Here is a 16,816-nt window from a genome sequence, read left to right on the forward strand (position 1 = left end):
ACAAATAAAGAACACTGACAACACACAAATAAAGAACACTGACAACACACAAATAAAGAACATTAACACACACACAAATAAAGAACACTGACAACACACAAATAAAGAACACTGACAACACACAAATAAAGAACACCGACAACACACAAATAAAGACAAACAACACACAAAAAGAAAGAAACACACAAATAAAGAACACTGACAACACACAAATAAAGAACACTGACAACACACAAATAAAGAACACGGACAACACAAAATACAGATCACAACACAAAAATAAAGAACACTGACAACACACAAACAAACAACACACAAATAAAGAACAACACACAAATAAAGAACACTGACAACACACAAATAAAGAACACTGACAACACACAAATAAAGAACACTGACAACACACACACGAACAACACACACACTGACAACACACAAATAAAGAACACTGACAACACACAAATAAAGAACACTGACAACACACAAATAAAGAACACGGACAACACACAAATAAAGAACACTAACAACACACAAATAAAGAACACACAACAACACACAAATAAAGAACACGGACAACACACAAATAAAGAACAACACACAAATAAAGAACACGGACACACAAATAAAGAAAAGAACACTGACACACAAATAAAGAACACTGACAACACACAAATAAAGAACACTGACAACACACAAATAAAGAACACTGACAACACACACACGAACACTGACAACACACAAATAAAGAACACTGACAACACACAAATAAAGAACACGGACAACACACAAATAGAGAACATTAACAACACAAAATAAAGAACACTGACAACACAACAAAGAACACTGACAACACACAAATAAAGAACACTGACAACACACACATGAACACTAACAACACACAAATAAAGAACACTAACAACACACAAATAAAGAACACCAACAACACACACATAAAGAACACTGACAACACACAAATAAAGAACACTGACAACACTAACATGAAGAACACTGACAACACAAATAAAGAACACTGACAACACACACATGAACACTGAAACACTGAAACACAAATAAAGAACACTGACAACACACAAATAAAGAACACTGACAACACACAAATAAAGAACACTGACAACACACAAATAAAGAACACTGACAACACACACATGAACACCAACAACACACAAATAACACTGAACAACACACAAATAAAGAACACAAATAAAGAACAAACACAACATAAACACAAATGAACACAACAACAACAACACACAAAAGAACACTAAACACACAAATAACAGAACACTGACAACACACAAATAAAGAACAAAACACACAAATAAAGAACACTGACAACACACAAATAAAGAACACTGACAACACACAAATAAAGAACACTGACAACACACAAATAAAGAACACTGACAACACACAAATAAAGAACACTGACAACACACAAATAAAGAACACCGACAACACACAAATAAAGAACACTGACAACACACAAATAAAGAACACTAACAACACACAAACACAAATAAAGAACACGGAAACACACAAATAAAGAACACTAAAGACAACACACAAATAAATAAAGAACACTGACAACACACAAATAAAGAACACTTGACAACACACAAATAAAGAACACTGACACACAAATAAAGACACACACAACACACAAATAAAGAACACTGACAACACACAAATAAAGAACACTGACAACACACAAATAAAGAACACTGACACACACAAATAAAGAACACTGACACACACAAATAAAACACTGAAACACACAAATAAAGAACACTGACAACACACAAATAAAGAACACTGACAACACACAAATAAAGAACACTGACAACACACAAATAAAGAACACTGACAACACAAATAAAGAACACTGACAACACACAAATAAAGAACACTGACAACACACAAATAAAGAACACTACAACACACAAATAAAGAACACTGACAACAACAACACAAATAAAGAACACTGACAACACACAAATAAAGAACACTGACAACACACAAATAAAGAACACTGACAACACACAAATAAAGAACACGGACAACACACAAATAAAGACACACACAACAAAAAGAACACTGACAACACACAAATAAAGACAACAACACACAAATAAAGAACACTGACAACACACAAATAAAGAACACTGACAACACACAAATAAAGAAAAGAACACTGACAACACACACATGAACACTAACAACACAAAATAAAGAACACAACACACAAATAAAGAACAACACACAAATAAAGAACACTAACAACACACAAATAAAGAACACTGACAACACACAAATAAAGAACACTGACAACACACAAATAAAGAACACTGACAACACACAAATAAAGAACACTGACAACACACAAATAAAGAACACTGACAACACACAAATAACACTAACAACACACACATGAACACACAACACACAAATAAAGAACACTGACACACAAATAAAGAACACTGACAACACACAAATAAAGAACACTGACAACACACACATGAACACTAACAACACACACATGAACACTAACAACACACAAATAAAGAACACTGACAACACACAAATAAAGAACACGGACAACACACAAATAGAGAACATTAACAACACACAAATAAAGAACACTGACAACACTAACATGAAGAACAAGAACACACAACACACAAATAAAGAACACCAACAACACACACATAAAGAACACTGACAACACACAAATAAAGAACACTGACAACACACAAATAAAGAACACTGACAACACACAAATAAAATACAGATCACGACAACACACAAATAAAGAACACTGACAACACACACATGAACACTAACAACACACAAATAAAGAACACTGACAACACACAAATAAAGAACACTGAGAACACACAAATAAAGAACACTGACAACACACAAATAAAGAACACTGACAACACACAAAACACACAAATAAAGAACACTGACAACACACAAATAAAGAACACTGACAACACACAAATAAAGAACACGGACAACACAAATAGAGAACATTAACAACACAAATAAAGAACACTGACAACACACAAATAAAGAACACGGACAACACACAAATAAAGAACACGGACAACACACAAATAAAGAACACGGACAACACACAAATAAAGAACACGGACAACACACAAATAAAGAACACGGACAACACACAAATAAAGAACACTGACAACACACAAATAAAGAACACTGACAACACACACATGAACACTAACAACAACAAATAAAGAACACTGACAACACACAAATAAAGAACACGGACAACACACAAATAAAGAACACTGACAACACACAACGGACAACACACAAATAAAGAACACTGACAACACACAAATAAAGAACACTGACAACACACAAATAAAGAACACTGACAACACACAAATAAAGAACACTGACAACACACAAATAAAGAACACTGACAACACACACATGAACACTAACAACACACAAATAAAGAACACTAACAACACACAAATAAAGAACACTAACAACACACAAATAAAGAACACTAACAACACACAAATAAAGAACACTGACAACACACAAATAAAGAACACTGACAACACACAAATAAAGAACACTGACAACACACAAATAAAGAACACTGACAACACACAAATAAAGAACACTAACAACACACAAATAAAGAACACTGACAACACACAAATAAAGAACACTAACAACACATAACAACACACAACATAAAAAGAACACAACACACAAATAAAGAACACTGACAACACACAAATAAAGAACACTGACAACACACACAAACACTACAACACAAAGAACACTAACAACACACAAATAAAGAACACTGACAACACACAAATAAAGAACACGGACAACACACAAATAAAGAACACTGACAACACACAAATAAAGAACACGGACAACACACAAATAGAGAACATTAACAACACACAAATAAAGAACACTGACAACACACAAATAAAGAACACGGACAACAACAAATAAAGAACACTGAACAACAACACAAAATAAAGAACACTGACAACACACAAATAAAGAACACGGACAACACAAAATAAAGAACACTGACAACACACAAATAAAGAACACTGACAACACACAAATAAAGAACACGGAAATAAAGAAACACACAAATAAAGAACACACACACAAATAAAGAACACTGACAACACACAAATAAAGAACACTGACAACACAAATAAAGAACACTGACAACACACAAATAACACTGACACACACAAATAAAGAACACTGACAACACACAAATAAAGAACACGGAACACTGACAACACACAAAAAGAACACTGACAACACACAATAAAGAACACTGACAACACACAAATAAAGAACACTGACAACACACAAATAAAGAACACTGACAACACACAAATAAAGAACACACAACACAAAATAAAGAACACTGACAACACACAAATGAACACTAACAACACACAAATAAAGAACACTGACAACACACTAACAACACAAAATAAAACACTAACAACACACAAATAAAGAACACTAAAGAACACTGACAACACACAAATAAAGAACACTGACAACACACAAATGAACAACACACAAATAAAGAACACACAAATGAACAACAACACAAAATAAAGAACACTGACACAAATGAACACACAAATAAAGAACACTAACAACACACAAATAAAGAACACTGACAACACACAAATAAAGAACACACAACACACAAATAAAGACAAACAACACACAAATAAAGAACACTGACAACACTAACATAAGAACACTGACACACACAAATAAAGAACACTGACAACACACAAATAAAGAACACTGACAACACACAAATAAAGAACACACAACAACAAATAAAGAACACACAAATAAAGAACACTGACAACACACAAATAAAGAACACGGACAACACACAAATAAAGAACAACAACACACAAATAAAGAACACTGACAACACACAAACACTAACAACACACAAATAAAGAACACTGACAACACACAAACAACACACAAATAAAGAACACTGACAACACACAAATAAAGAACACTGACAACACACAAATAAAACACACACACGGACAACACACAAATAAAGAACACAACACAAAATAAAGAACACTGACAACACACAAATAAAGAACACGACAACACACAAATAAAGAACACGACAACACACAAATAAAGAACACGGACAACACACAAATAAAGAACACTGACAACACACAAATAAAGAACACGGACAACACACAAATAAAGAACACTAAAGAACAACACACAAATAAAGAACACTGACAACACAAATAAAGAACACTGACAACACACAAATAAAGAACACTGACAACACACAAATAAAGAACACACAACACACAAATAAAGAACACTGACAACACACAAATAAAGAACACTAACAACACACAAATAAAGAACACTGACAACACACAAATAAAGAACACTGACAACACACAAATAAAGAACACTGACAACACACAAATAAAGAACACTGACAACACGCACATGAACACAACAACACACAAATAAAGAACACTGACAACACACAAATAAAGAACACGGACAACACACAAATAAAGAACACTGACAACACACAAATAAAGAACACTGACAACACACAAATAAAGAACACTGACAACACACAAATATTAACAACACACAAATAAAGAACACTGACAACACACAAATAAAGAACACTGACAACACACAAATAAAGAACACGACAACACACAAATAAAGAACACGGACAAATAAACAAATGACAACACAAATAAAGAACACGGACAACACACAAATAAAGAACACTACAACACACAAATAAAGAACACTGACAACACACAAATAAAGAACACTGACAACACACAAATAAAGAACACTGACAACACACAACACTAAAACAACAACACTGACACACACAAATAAAGACACGGACAACACACAAATAAAGAACACTGACAACACACAAATAAAGAACACTGACAACACACAAATAAAGAACACTGACAACACACAAATAAAGAACACTGACAACACACAAATAAAGAACACTGACAACACACATGAACACTAACAACACACAAATAAAGAACACTGACAACAACAAAATAAAGAACACGGACAACACACAAATAAAGAACACTGACAACACTCACATAAAGAACACTAACAACACACTAATAAAGAACACTGACAACACACAACTAAAGAACACTGACAACACACAAATAGAGAACATTAACAACACACAAATAAAGAACACTGACAACACTAACATGAAGAACACTGACAACACACAAATAAAGAACACTGACAACACACAAATAAAGAACACTGACAACACACAAATAAAGAACACGGACAACACACAAATAAAGAACACGGACAACACACAAATAAAGAACACGGACAACAACACTGACAACACAAAATAAAGAACACTGACAACACACAAATAAAATAAATAACACTGACAACACACAAATAAAGAACACTGACAACACACAAATAAAGAACACTGACAACACACAAATAAAGAACACTGACAACACTCACATAAAGAACACTAACAACACACTAATAAAGAACACTGACAACACACAAATGACAAACAACACACAAATAAAGAACACTGACAACACACAAATAAAGAACACTGACAACACACAAATAAAGAACACGGACAACACACAAATAAAGAACACTGACAACACACAAATAAAGAACACTGACAACACACAAATAAAGACCACTGAACACTGACAACACACAAATAAAGAACACTGACAACACACAAATAAAGAACACTGACAACACACACATGAACACTAACAACACACAAATAAAGAACACTGACAACACACAAATAAAGAACACTGACAACACACAAATAAAGAACACTGACAACACACAAATAAAGAACACTGACAACACACAAATAAAGAACACTGACAACACACACACGAACACTGACAACACACAAATAAAGAACACTGACAACACACAAATAAAGAACACGGACAACACACAAATAGAGAACATTAACAACACACAAATAAAGAACACTGACAACACTAACATGAAGAACACTGACAACACACAAATAAAGAACACTGACAACACACACATGAACACTAACAACACACAAATAAAGAACACTAACAACACACAAATAAAGAACACCAACAACACACACATAAAGAACACTGACAACACTGACAACACACAAATAAAGAACACTGACAACACACAAATAAAGAACACTGACAACAAAAATAAAGAACACTGACAACACACATGACACTGACAACACACATGAAGAACACTGACAACACACATAAAGAACACTGACAACACACAAATAAAGAACACTGACAACACACAAATAAAGAACACTGACAACACACAAATAAAGAACACTGACAACACACAAATAAAGAACACTGACAACACACAAATAAAGAACACTGACAACACTCACAAAGAACACTAACAACACACAAATAAAGAACACTGACAACACACAAATAAAGAACACTGACAACACACACATGAACACTAACAACACACAAATAAAGAACACTGACAACACACAAATAAAGAACACTGACAACACACAAATAAAGAACACTGACAACACACACATGAACACTAACAACACACAAATGAAGAACACTGACAACACACAAATAAAGAACACTGACAACACACAAATAAAGAACACTGACAACACACAAATAAAGAACACTGACAACACACAAATAAAGAACAAGCGAGTTGATATCACTAAAAGGTGTGTGTATGTGTGTGTGTCTAACCTGCTCCAGGTCGATGCGGAGTCCAGCAGGTCTCGATATTTCTGTAGACATTCCTCTCTAAACAGAACCTTCACACGCTTTATATGGGACGACAGGTGGATCCTAGCCGAGACAGAGAGGGATATGATACACACACACCACATTTATCTCAGAAACAATGCTGACATACTCACTTCTCAAACTTGTGTATCTGCTCATCATTGTAGGCAAGCTCTAGAACAATCACAAGGGAGACATTTATTAAACACTCAAAACACAGGAGGCACATGTTAGACACACACACACACACACACACACACACACACACACACACACACTTCCAGTCAGTCGGTCCTTGCGGTACTGTTGGTGGATGGCCATGATCTTCTCCAGGAGGAACTCCATCTTCTGGATGCTGTAGAGGTGAGGGGTCAGAGTTCACACCAGATGCCATTTTAACCCCAACTCTGCACACTGCAACCCCTTGGCCCCGAGCCCTTGTAGAGATGTGAATAAAGATGGAACAGGCATAAACATGATGAAGAAAGTCTCACCTGTTGTCCTCAGCCAGATTCTCAGAGTGTTTGGCCAGTTCTACATGCATGTGTTCTAGACGGGTCTGGAATTCCCGGATCGCTCCGGCGTACACTGGAAGGTTCTCCCTGATCTACATGGAGTGAACAAGGACAAACAAAACCAGCCCAAACCTCAAGAGAGACAGCCACAGCCCGTGTCAAGGATCCTCCCTCCCACCCAACACCCTTCCCCAGTCAGTTTCAACAGCATGTCTCTCACCAGTCGCAGCTTCTTGCTGTCGTCAGTGGAGTCTGGGGCTTGCAGGGGGAACTGTCTTCTGCAAGACGAGAGGATGAGAGGAGGACAGGAGGGAGGGTGAGAGGTGAGGAGGACAGGGGGAGGGTGAGAGGTGAGGATGAGGAGGACAGGAGGGAGGGAGGGTGAGAGGTGGACAGGAGGGAGGGAGGGTGAGAGGAGGACATGAGGGAGGGAGAAGGACATGAGGGAGGGAGGGTGAGAGGATGAGAGGTGGACAGGAGGGAGGGAGGGTGAGAGGTGGACAGGAGGGAGGGAGGGTGAGAGGTGGACAGGCGGGAGGGAGGGTGAGAGGTGGACAGGCGGGAGGGAGGGTGAGAGGTGGACAGGCGGGAGGGAGGGTGAGAGGTGGACAGGAGGGAGGGAGGGTGAGAGGTGGACAGGAGGGAGGGAGGGTGAGAGGTGGACAGGAGGGAGGGAGGGTGAGAGGTGGACATGAGGGAGGGAGGGTGAGAGGTGGACAAGAGGGAGGGAGGGTGAGAGGAGGACAGAAGGGTGAGAGGAGGACAGGAGGGTGAGAGGAGGACATGAGGGAGGGGGTGAGAGGTGGACATGAGGGAGGGTGAGAGGAGGACATGAAGGAGGGTGAGAGGAGGACATGAGGGAGGGTGAGAGGTGGACATGAGGGAGGTGAGGAGGACAGGAGGGAGGGAGGGTGAGAGGAGGACGGGAGGGAGGGTGAGAGGAGGACATGAGGGAGGGAGGGTGAGAGGTGGACAGGAGGGAGGGAGGTTGAGAGGTGGACAGGAGGGAGGGAGGGTGAGAGGTGGACAGGAGGGAGGGAGGGTGAGAGGTGGACAGGAGGGAGGGAGGGTGAGAGGTGGACAGGAGGGAGGGAGGGTGAGAGGTGGACAAGAGGGAGGGAGGGTGAGAGGTGGACAAGAGGGAGGGAGGGTGAGAGGGTGAGGGAGGACAAGAGGGAGGGTGAGAGGAGGACAGGAGGGTGAGAGGAGGACATGAGGGAGGGTGAGAGGTGGACATGAGGGAGGGAGGGTGAGAGGTGGACATGAGGGAGGGAGGGTGAGAGGAGGACATGAAGGAGGGTGAGAGGTGGACATGAGGGAGGGTGAGGGAGGACGGGAGGAGGAGGGAGGGTGAGGGAGGACGGGAGGGAGGGTGAGAGGAGGACGGGAGGGAGGGAGGGTGAGAGGAGGACATGAGGAGGGAGGGTGAGAGGAGGACGGGAGGGAGGGAGGGTGAGAGGAGGACATGAGGGAGGGAGGGTGAGAGGTGGAGAGGGAGGGAGGGTGAGAGGAGGACATGAGGGAGGGAGGGTGAGAGGAGGACATGAGGGAGGGTGAGAGGAGGACAGGAGGCAGGGTGAGAGGAGGACAGGAGGCAGGGTGAGAGGAGGACAGGAGGCAGGGTGAGAGGAGGACAGGAGGGAGGGAGGGTGAGAGGTGGACAGGAGGGAGGGAGGGTGAGAGGTGGACAAGAGGGAAGGAGGGAGGGTGAGAGGAAGACAGGAGGGAGGGTGAGAGGAGGACATGAGGGAGGGTGAGAGGTGGACATGAGGGAGGGTGAGAGGTGGACATGAGGGAGGGTGAGAGGAGGACAAGAGGGAGGGTGAGAGGAGCACAGGAGGGAGGGAGGGAGGGAGGGAGGGAGGGAGGGGAGGGAGGGAGGGTGAGAGGTGGACAGGAGGGAGGGAGGGTGAGAGGAGGACATGAGGGGGTGAGAGGTGGACATGAAGGAGGGTGAGAGGAGGACATGAGGGAGGGGGTGAGAGGAGGACATGAGGGAGGGGAGGGTGAGAGGTGGACATGAGGGAGGGTGAGAGGTGGACATGAGGGAGGGTGAGAGGTGGACATGAGGGAGGGTGAGAGGTGGACAGGAGGGAGGGGGTGAGAGGTGGACAGTAGGGAGGGGGGGTGAGAGGAGGACATGAGGGGGGTGAGAGGTGGACATGAGGGAGGGTGAGAGGTGGACATGAGGGAGGGTGAGAGGTGGACATGAGGGAGGGTGAGAGGTGGACAGGAGGGAGGGGGTGAGAGGAGGACATGAGGGGGTGAGAGGTGGACATGAAGGAGGGTGAGAGGAGGACATGAAGGAGGGTGAGAGGAGGACATGAGGGAGGGTGAGAGGTGGACATGAGGGAGGGTGAGGAGGAGACAGGAGGGAGGGAGGGTGAGAGGAGGACAGAAGGGTGAGAGGAGGACAGGAGGGTGAGAGGAGGACATGAGGGAGGGTGAGAGGTGGACATGAGGGAGGGTGAGAGGTGGACATGAAGGAGGGTGAGAGGAGGACATGAGGGAGGGTGAGAGGTGGACATGGGAGGGAGGACAGGAGGGAGGGAGGGTGAGAGGAGGACGGGAGGGAGGGTGAGAGGAGGACATGAGGGAGGGAGGGTGAGAGGTGGACAGGAGGGAGGGAGGGTGAGGAGGGAGGTGGACAGGAGGGAGGGAGGGTGAGAGGTGGACAGGAGGGAGGGAGGGTGAGAGGTGGACAAGAGGGAGGGAGGGAGGGTGAGAGGAGGACAAGAGGGAGGTAGGGAGGGTGAGAGGAGGACAGGAGGGTGAGAGGAGGACATGAGGGAGGGTGAGAGGTGGACATGAGGGAGGGAGGGTGAGAGGAGGACATGAAGGAGGGTGAGAGGTGGACATGAGGGAGGGAGGGAGGGTGAGGAGGACAGGAGGGAGGGAGGGTGAGAGGAGGACGGGAGGGAGGGAGGGTGAGGAGGAGGGGAGGGAGGGAGGGAGGGTGAGAGGAGGACATGAGGGAGGGAGGGTGAGAGGAGGACGGGAGGGAGGGAGGGTGAGAGGAGGACATGAGGGAGGGAGGGTGAGAGGAGGACATGAGGGAGGGAGGGTGAGAGGAGGACATGAGGGAGGAAGGGTGAGAGGAGGACATGAGGGAGGGAGGGTGAGAGGAGGACATGAGGGAGGGAGGGTGAGAGGAGGATATGAGGGAGGAAGGGTGAGAGGAGGACATGAGGGAGGGAGGGTGAGAGGAGGACATGAGGGAGGGAGGGGTGAGAGGAGGATATGAGGGAGGGAGGGTGAGAGGAGGACAGGAGGGAGGGTGAGAGGGGAGGACAGGAGGCAGGGTGAGAGGAGGACAGGAGGCAGGGAGGGTGAGAGGTGGACAGGAGGGAGGGGGAGGGTGAGAGGTGGACAAGAGGGAAGGAAGGGTGAGAGGTGGACATGAGGGAGGAAGGGTGAGAGGAGGACATGAGGGAGGGAGGGTGAGAGGAGGACATGAGGGAGGGAGGGTGAGAGGAGGATATGAGGGAGGAAGGGTGAGAGGAGGACATGAGGGAGGGAGGGTGAGAGGAGGACATGAGGGAGGGAGGGTGAGAGGAGGATATGAGGGAGGGAGGGTGAGAGGAGGACAGGAGGGAGGGTGAGAGGAGGACAGGAGGCAGGGTGAGAGGAGGACAGGAGGCAGGGTGAGAGGGAGGACAGGAGGGAGGGAGGGTGAGAGGTGGACAAGAGGGAAGGAGGGAGGGTGAGAGGTGGACAAGAGGGAAGGAGGGAGGGTGAGAGGAAGACAGGAGGGAGGGAGGGAGGACATGAGGAGGGAGGACATGAGGGAGGGTGAGAGGTGGACATGAGGGAGGGTGAGAGGTGGACATGAGGGAGGGTGAGAGGTGGACATGAGGGAGGGTGAGAGAGAGGAGGGAGGGAGGGAGGGGGGAGAGGAGGACATGAGGGAGGGGGTGAGGGTGGAGGAGGTGGACATGAGGGAGGGTGAGAAGGAGGTGGACATGAGGGAGGGTGAGAGGTGGACATGAGGGAGGGTGAGAGGTGGACAGGAGGGAGGGGGGAGGGGGTGAGAGGTGGACAGTAGGGAGGGGGGGTGGACAGAGGGGGTGAGGGAGGACATGAGGGAGGTGAGAGGTGGACATGAGGGAGGGTGAGAGGTGGACATGAGGGAGGGTGAGAGGTGGACATGAGGGGGTGAGGTGGACATGAGGGAGGGTGAGAGGTGGACATGAGGGAGGGTGAGAGGTGGACATGAGGGAGGGTGAGAGGTGGACAGGAGGGAGGGGGTGAGAGGAGGACATGAGGGGGTGAGAGGTGGACATGAAGGAGGGTGAGAGGAGGACATGAGGGAGGGGGTGAGAGGAGGACATGAGGGAGGGTGAGAGGTGGACAGCAGGGAGGGTGAGAGGTGGACAGGAGGGAGGGGGTGAGAGGTGGACAGGAGGGAGGGGGTGAGAGGAGGACATGAGGGGGGTGAGAGGTGGACATGAAGGAGGGTGAGAGGAGGACATGAGGGAGGGGGGTGAGAGGAGGACATGAGGGAGGGTGAGAGGTGGACAGGAGGGAGGGAGGGTGAGAGGTGGACAGGAGGGAGGGAGGGTGAGAGGGAGGGTGAGAGGAGGACAAGAGGGAGGGAGGGAGGGTGAGAGGAGGACAAGAGGGAGGGAGGGAGGGTGAGAGGAGGACAGGAGGGTGAGAGGTGGACATGAGGGAGGGAGGGTGAGAGGAGGACATGAAGGAGGGTGAGAGGTGGACATGAGGGAGGGTGAGAGAGGAGGACAGGAGGGAGGGAGGGAGGGTGAGGAGGACAGGAGGGAGGGAGGGTGAGAGGAGGACAGGGAGGGAGGGTGAGAGGAGGACATGAGGGTGAGAGGTGGACATGAGGAGGGTGAGGAGGAGGAGGGAGGGTGAGGGAGGCAGGGGAGGGTGAGAGGAGGACAGGAGGCAGGGTGAGAGGGAGGGACAGGGTGAGGGACAGGGGGAGGGTGAGAGGAGGACAGGAGGGAGGGTGAGAGGAGGACAGGAGGAGGGAGGGTGAGAGGAGGACAGGAGGGAGGGAGGGTGAGAGGTGGACAAGAGGGAGGGAGGGTGAGAGGTGGACAAGAGGGAGGGAGGGAGGGTGAGAGGAAGACAGGAGGGAGGGAGGGGAGGAGGACAGGAGGGAGGGGGTGAGGACAGGAGGGAGGGGAGGGAGGGTGAGAGGGAGGACATGAGGGAGGGTGAGGGAGAGGTGAGAGGACATGAGGGAGGGTGAGAGGTGGACATGAGGGAGGGTGAGAGGGGAGGACATGAGGGAGGGGGTGAGAGGTGGACATGAGGGAGGGGGTGAGAGGAGGACATGAGGGAGGGGGGTGGAGGTGAGAAGGAGGAGGACATGAGGGAGGGTGAGAGGAGGACAGGAGGGAGGGTGAGAGGTGGACATGAGGGAGGGGGTGAGAGGAGGACATGAGGGAGGGTGAGAGGAGGACATGAGGGAGGGTGAGAGGTGGAGGAGGAGAGGAGGGAGGGGGGGTGAGAGGAGGACATGAGGGAGGGTGAGAGGAGGACAGGAGGAGGGGGGTGAGAGGAGGACAGGATGGAGGGGACAGAGGAGGGTGAGAGTGGACATGAGGGAGGGTGAGAGGTGGACATGAGGGAGGGTGAGAGGAGGACAGGAGGGAGGGTGAGAGGAGGACAGGAGGGAGGGGGTGAGAGGAGGACAGGAGGGAGGGGGGGTGAGAGGAGGACATGAGGGAGGGGGTGAGAGGAGGACAGGAGGGAGGGTGAGAGGTGGACATGAGGGAGGGTGAGAGGTGGACATGAGGGGGTGAGGTGGACATGAGGGAGGGTGAGAGGTGGACATGAGGGAGGGTGAGAGGTGGACATGAGGGAGGGTGAGAGGAGGACAGGAGGGAGGGGGTGAGAGGAGGACATGAGGGAGGGTGAGAGGAGGACAGGAGGGAGGGTGAGAGGTGGACATGAGGGAGGGTGAGAGGAGGACATGAGGGAGGGTGAGAGGAGGACATGAGGGAGGGTGAGAGGAGGACAGGAGGGAGGGTGAAAGGTGGACATGAGGGAGGGTGAGAGGTGGACATGAGGGAGGGTGAGAGGTGGGAGGGTGAGGGAGGACAGGAGGGAGGGTGAGAGGTGGACATGAGGGAGGGTGAGAGGTGGACATGGGGAGAGGGGAGGGTGAGAGGTGGACATGAGGGAGGGTGAGAGGAGGACAGGAGGGAGGGTGAGAGGAGGACAGGAGGGAGGGTGAGAGGAGGACAGGAGGGGGGGTGAGAGGAGGACAGGAGGGAGGGTGAGAGGAGGACAGGAGGGAGGTGAGAGGAGGACATGAGGGAGGGGGGTGAGAGGAGGACATGAGGGAGGACAGGAGGGAGAGGAGGACAGGAGGGAGGGGGTGAGAGGAGGACATGAGGGAGGGTGAGAGGTGGACAGGAGGGAGGGTGAGGGAGGAGGACAGGAGGGAGGGTGAGAGGAGGACAGGAGGGAGGGTGAGAGGAGGACAGGAGGGAGAGGAGGACAGAGAGGAGGGAGGACAGGAGGGAGGGTGAGAGGTGGACATGAGGAAGGGTGAGAGGTGGACAGGAGGGAGGGTGTGAGAGGAGGACATGAGGGAGGGAGGGTGAGAGGTGAGGAAGACAGGAGGGAGGGTGAGAGGTAGACAGGAGGGAGGGTGGGTGAGAGGAGGACATGAGGGAGGGAGGGTGAGAGGAGGACATGAGGGAGGGAGGGTGAGAGGTGAGGAAGACAGGAGGGAGGGTGAGAGGTAGACAGGAGGGAGGGTGGGTGGGTGAGAGGAGGACATGAGGGAGGGAGGGTGAGAGGTGAGGAAGACAGGAGGGAGGGTGAGAGGTAGACAGGAGGGAGGGTGGGTGAGAGGAGGACATGAGGGAGGGAGGGTGAGAGGTGAGGAAGACAGGAGGGAGGGTGAGAGGTAGACAGGAGGGAGGATAGGTGGGTGAGAGGAGGACATGAGGGAGGGAGGGTGAGAGGTGAATTAAAGTAAAGATACAACTGGTTTAGGTATTCACTGCTCACAATGTGACAATGACTGAGATTGTAAGTGTTTTGTATGTGAGCGTGTGTATGTGGTCTTGTCGGTCACTCACAGGGTGTGTAGTCTGTGCTCAGAACTGAGGCAGGAGTGCAGTCTCATGTTGACCATGCTGATAGTCAGCAGCGAGTCACCACACTCCCTACCCACCTTCTCCCTGGGTAGACAGAGAGGGGAGAGCATGGGTCATGGCAGATCGAAGGGATGTTGCTGGTTTGTTCTCACGGTGTGTGTGTGGGTCTCACATGTAGCTGTAGTATCCATGTAGGAACAGTTCTCTGTGTGTGTGTAAGGAACGCACTATCCTCAGGTACTGATAGACCACTCCTACTATCAACTAGACAGAGGAGAATGGGAGAGAGGGAAGAAAAGAGGGGGGTGAGTAAAGAGACTGATTCACTACATAGAAAAACACAACCATCAACAGACCATTCAGCTGAGAGTTTTAACTGTCTTCCAGTGGGTTACACAGTGCTGGATCCCAGGTCATGACTAACTTACCTTGGAGAAAGAATAGTCTGCCATAATGTCAAACCGGGATGGGATGTTGGGCATCTCAGCTACAGAGGACAAAACACACATCATTTATAGTTTATTAAATCAATAACAATACCCATTGACACCGAGTGTACATAACATTAAGGACAGCTTCAGAACAGCCTCAATTCGTTGGGGAATAGTCTACAAGGTGCCAATAGCGTTCCACAGGGATGCTACCATACCCCATGTAATTGTAATAACAGGAACTCAAGTTCTTTTGTTCATCCGAACTAGAATACCTCACAATCAAATGCCGACCGTATTATCTCCCAAGATAATTATCTTTGGTTATTGTCACAGCCATGTATATCCCCCTCAAGCCAATACCACGACGGCCCTCAAGGAACTTCACTGGACTTTATGCAAACTGGAAACCACATATCCTGAGGCCACATTTATTGTAGCTGGGAATTTCAACAAAACAAATGTGAGGAAAAGACTTCCTAAATCCTATCAGCATAGCGACTGTAGCACTCGACCATTATTACTGCAACTTCCGGGATGCATACAAGGCCCTCCCCAGCCCTCTTTCGGCAAATCTGACCATGACTCCAATTCCCCCCTCCCCCCCTTCCTATAGGCAGAAACTCAAACGCGAAGCACCCGTGCTAAGGACTATTCAAGGAATCCACGCTTCAAGATTGTTTTGATCACGCGGACTGGGATATGTTCCGGGTAGCTTCGGAGAATAATATTGACGTGTACAACGAGACGGTGACTGAGTTTATCAGGAAGTGTATAGGAGATGTTGTACCTACTGTGTCTATTAAAACCTAACCTAACCAGAAACCGTGGCTAGATAGCAGCATTCGTGCTAAACTGAAAGTGCGAACCACTGCATT

General features: G+C 47.4%; 1 protein-coding gene across 3 annotated transcripts in view; it reads right to left on the reverse strand.

The window, feature by feature from the left end:
- ikbke (inhibitor of nuclear factor kappa B kinase subunit epsilon) overlaps positions 1 to 16,816 on the reverse strand; it is a 48,605-nt gene that overhangs the window by 15,761 nt on the left and 16,028 nt on the right. For all 3 annotated transcript variants that reach the window (XM_065001956.1, XM_065001958.1, XM_065001957.1), the window contains 8 exons: positions 15,936 to 15,994; positions 15,680 to 15,771; positions 15,490 to 15,591; positions 8,649 to 8,706; positions 8,408 to 8,520; positions 8,192 to 8,268; positions 8,048 to 8,087; positions 7,875 to 7,976 (listed from right to left, as the gene is read on the reverse strand). In XM_065001956.1, the coding sequence (XP_064858028.1) occupies positions 7,875 to 7,976; positions 8,048 to 8,087; positions 8,192 to 8,268; positions 8,408 to 8,520; positions 8,649 to 8,706; positions 15,490 to 15,591; positions 15,680 to 15,771; positions 15,936 to 15,994 (643 nt within the window). The remainder of the gene's footprint in view (positions 1 to 7,874; positions 7,977 to 8,047; positions 8,088 to 8,191; positions 8,269 to 8,407; positions 8,521 to 8,648; positions 8,707 to 15,489; positions 15,592 to 15,679; positions 15,772 to 15,935; positions 15,995 to 16,816) is intronic.

The sequence above is a fragment of the Oncorhynchus nerka genome, linkage group LG15 (genome assembly GCF_034236695.1).
Source record: "Oncorhynchus nerka isolate Pitt River linkage group LG15, Oner_Uvic_2.0, whole genome shotgun sequence".
Taxonomy (NCBI): domain Eukaryota; kingdom Metazoa; phylum Chordata; class Actinopteri; order Salmoniformes; family Salmonidae; genus Oncorhynchus; species Oncorhynchus nerka.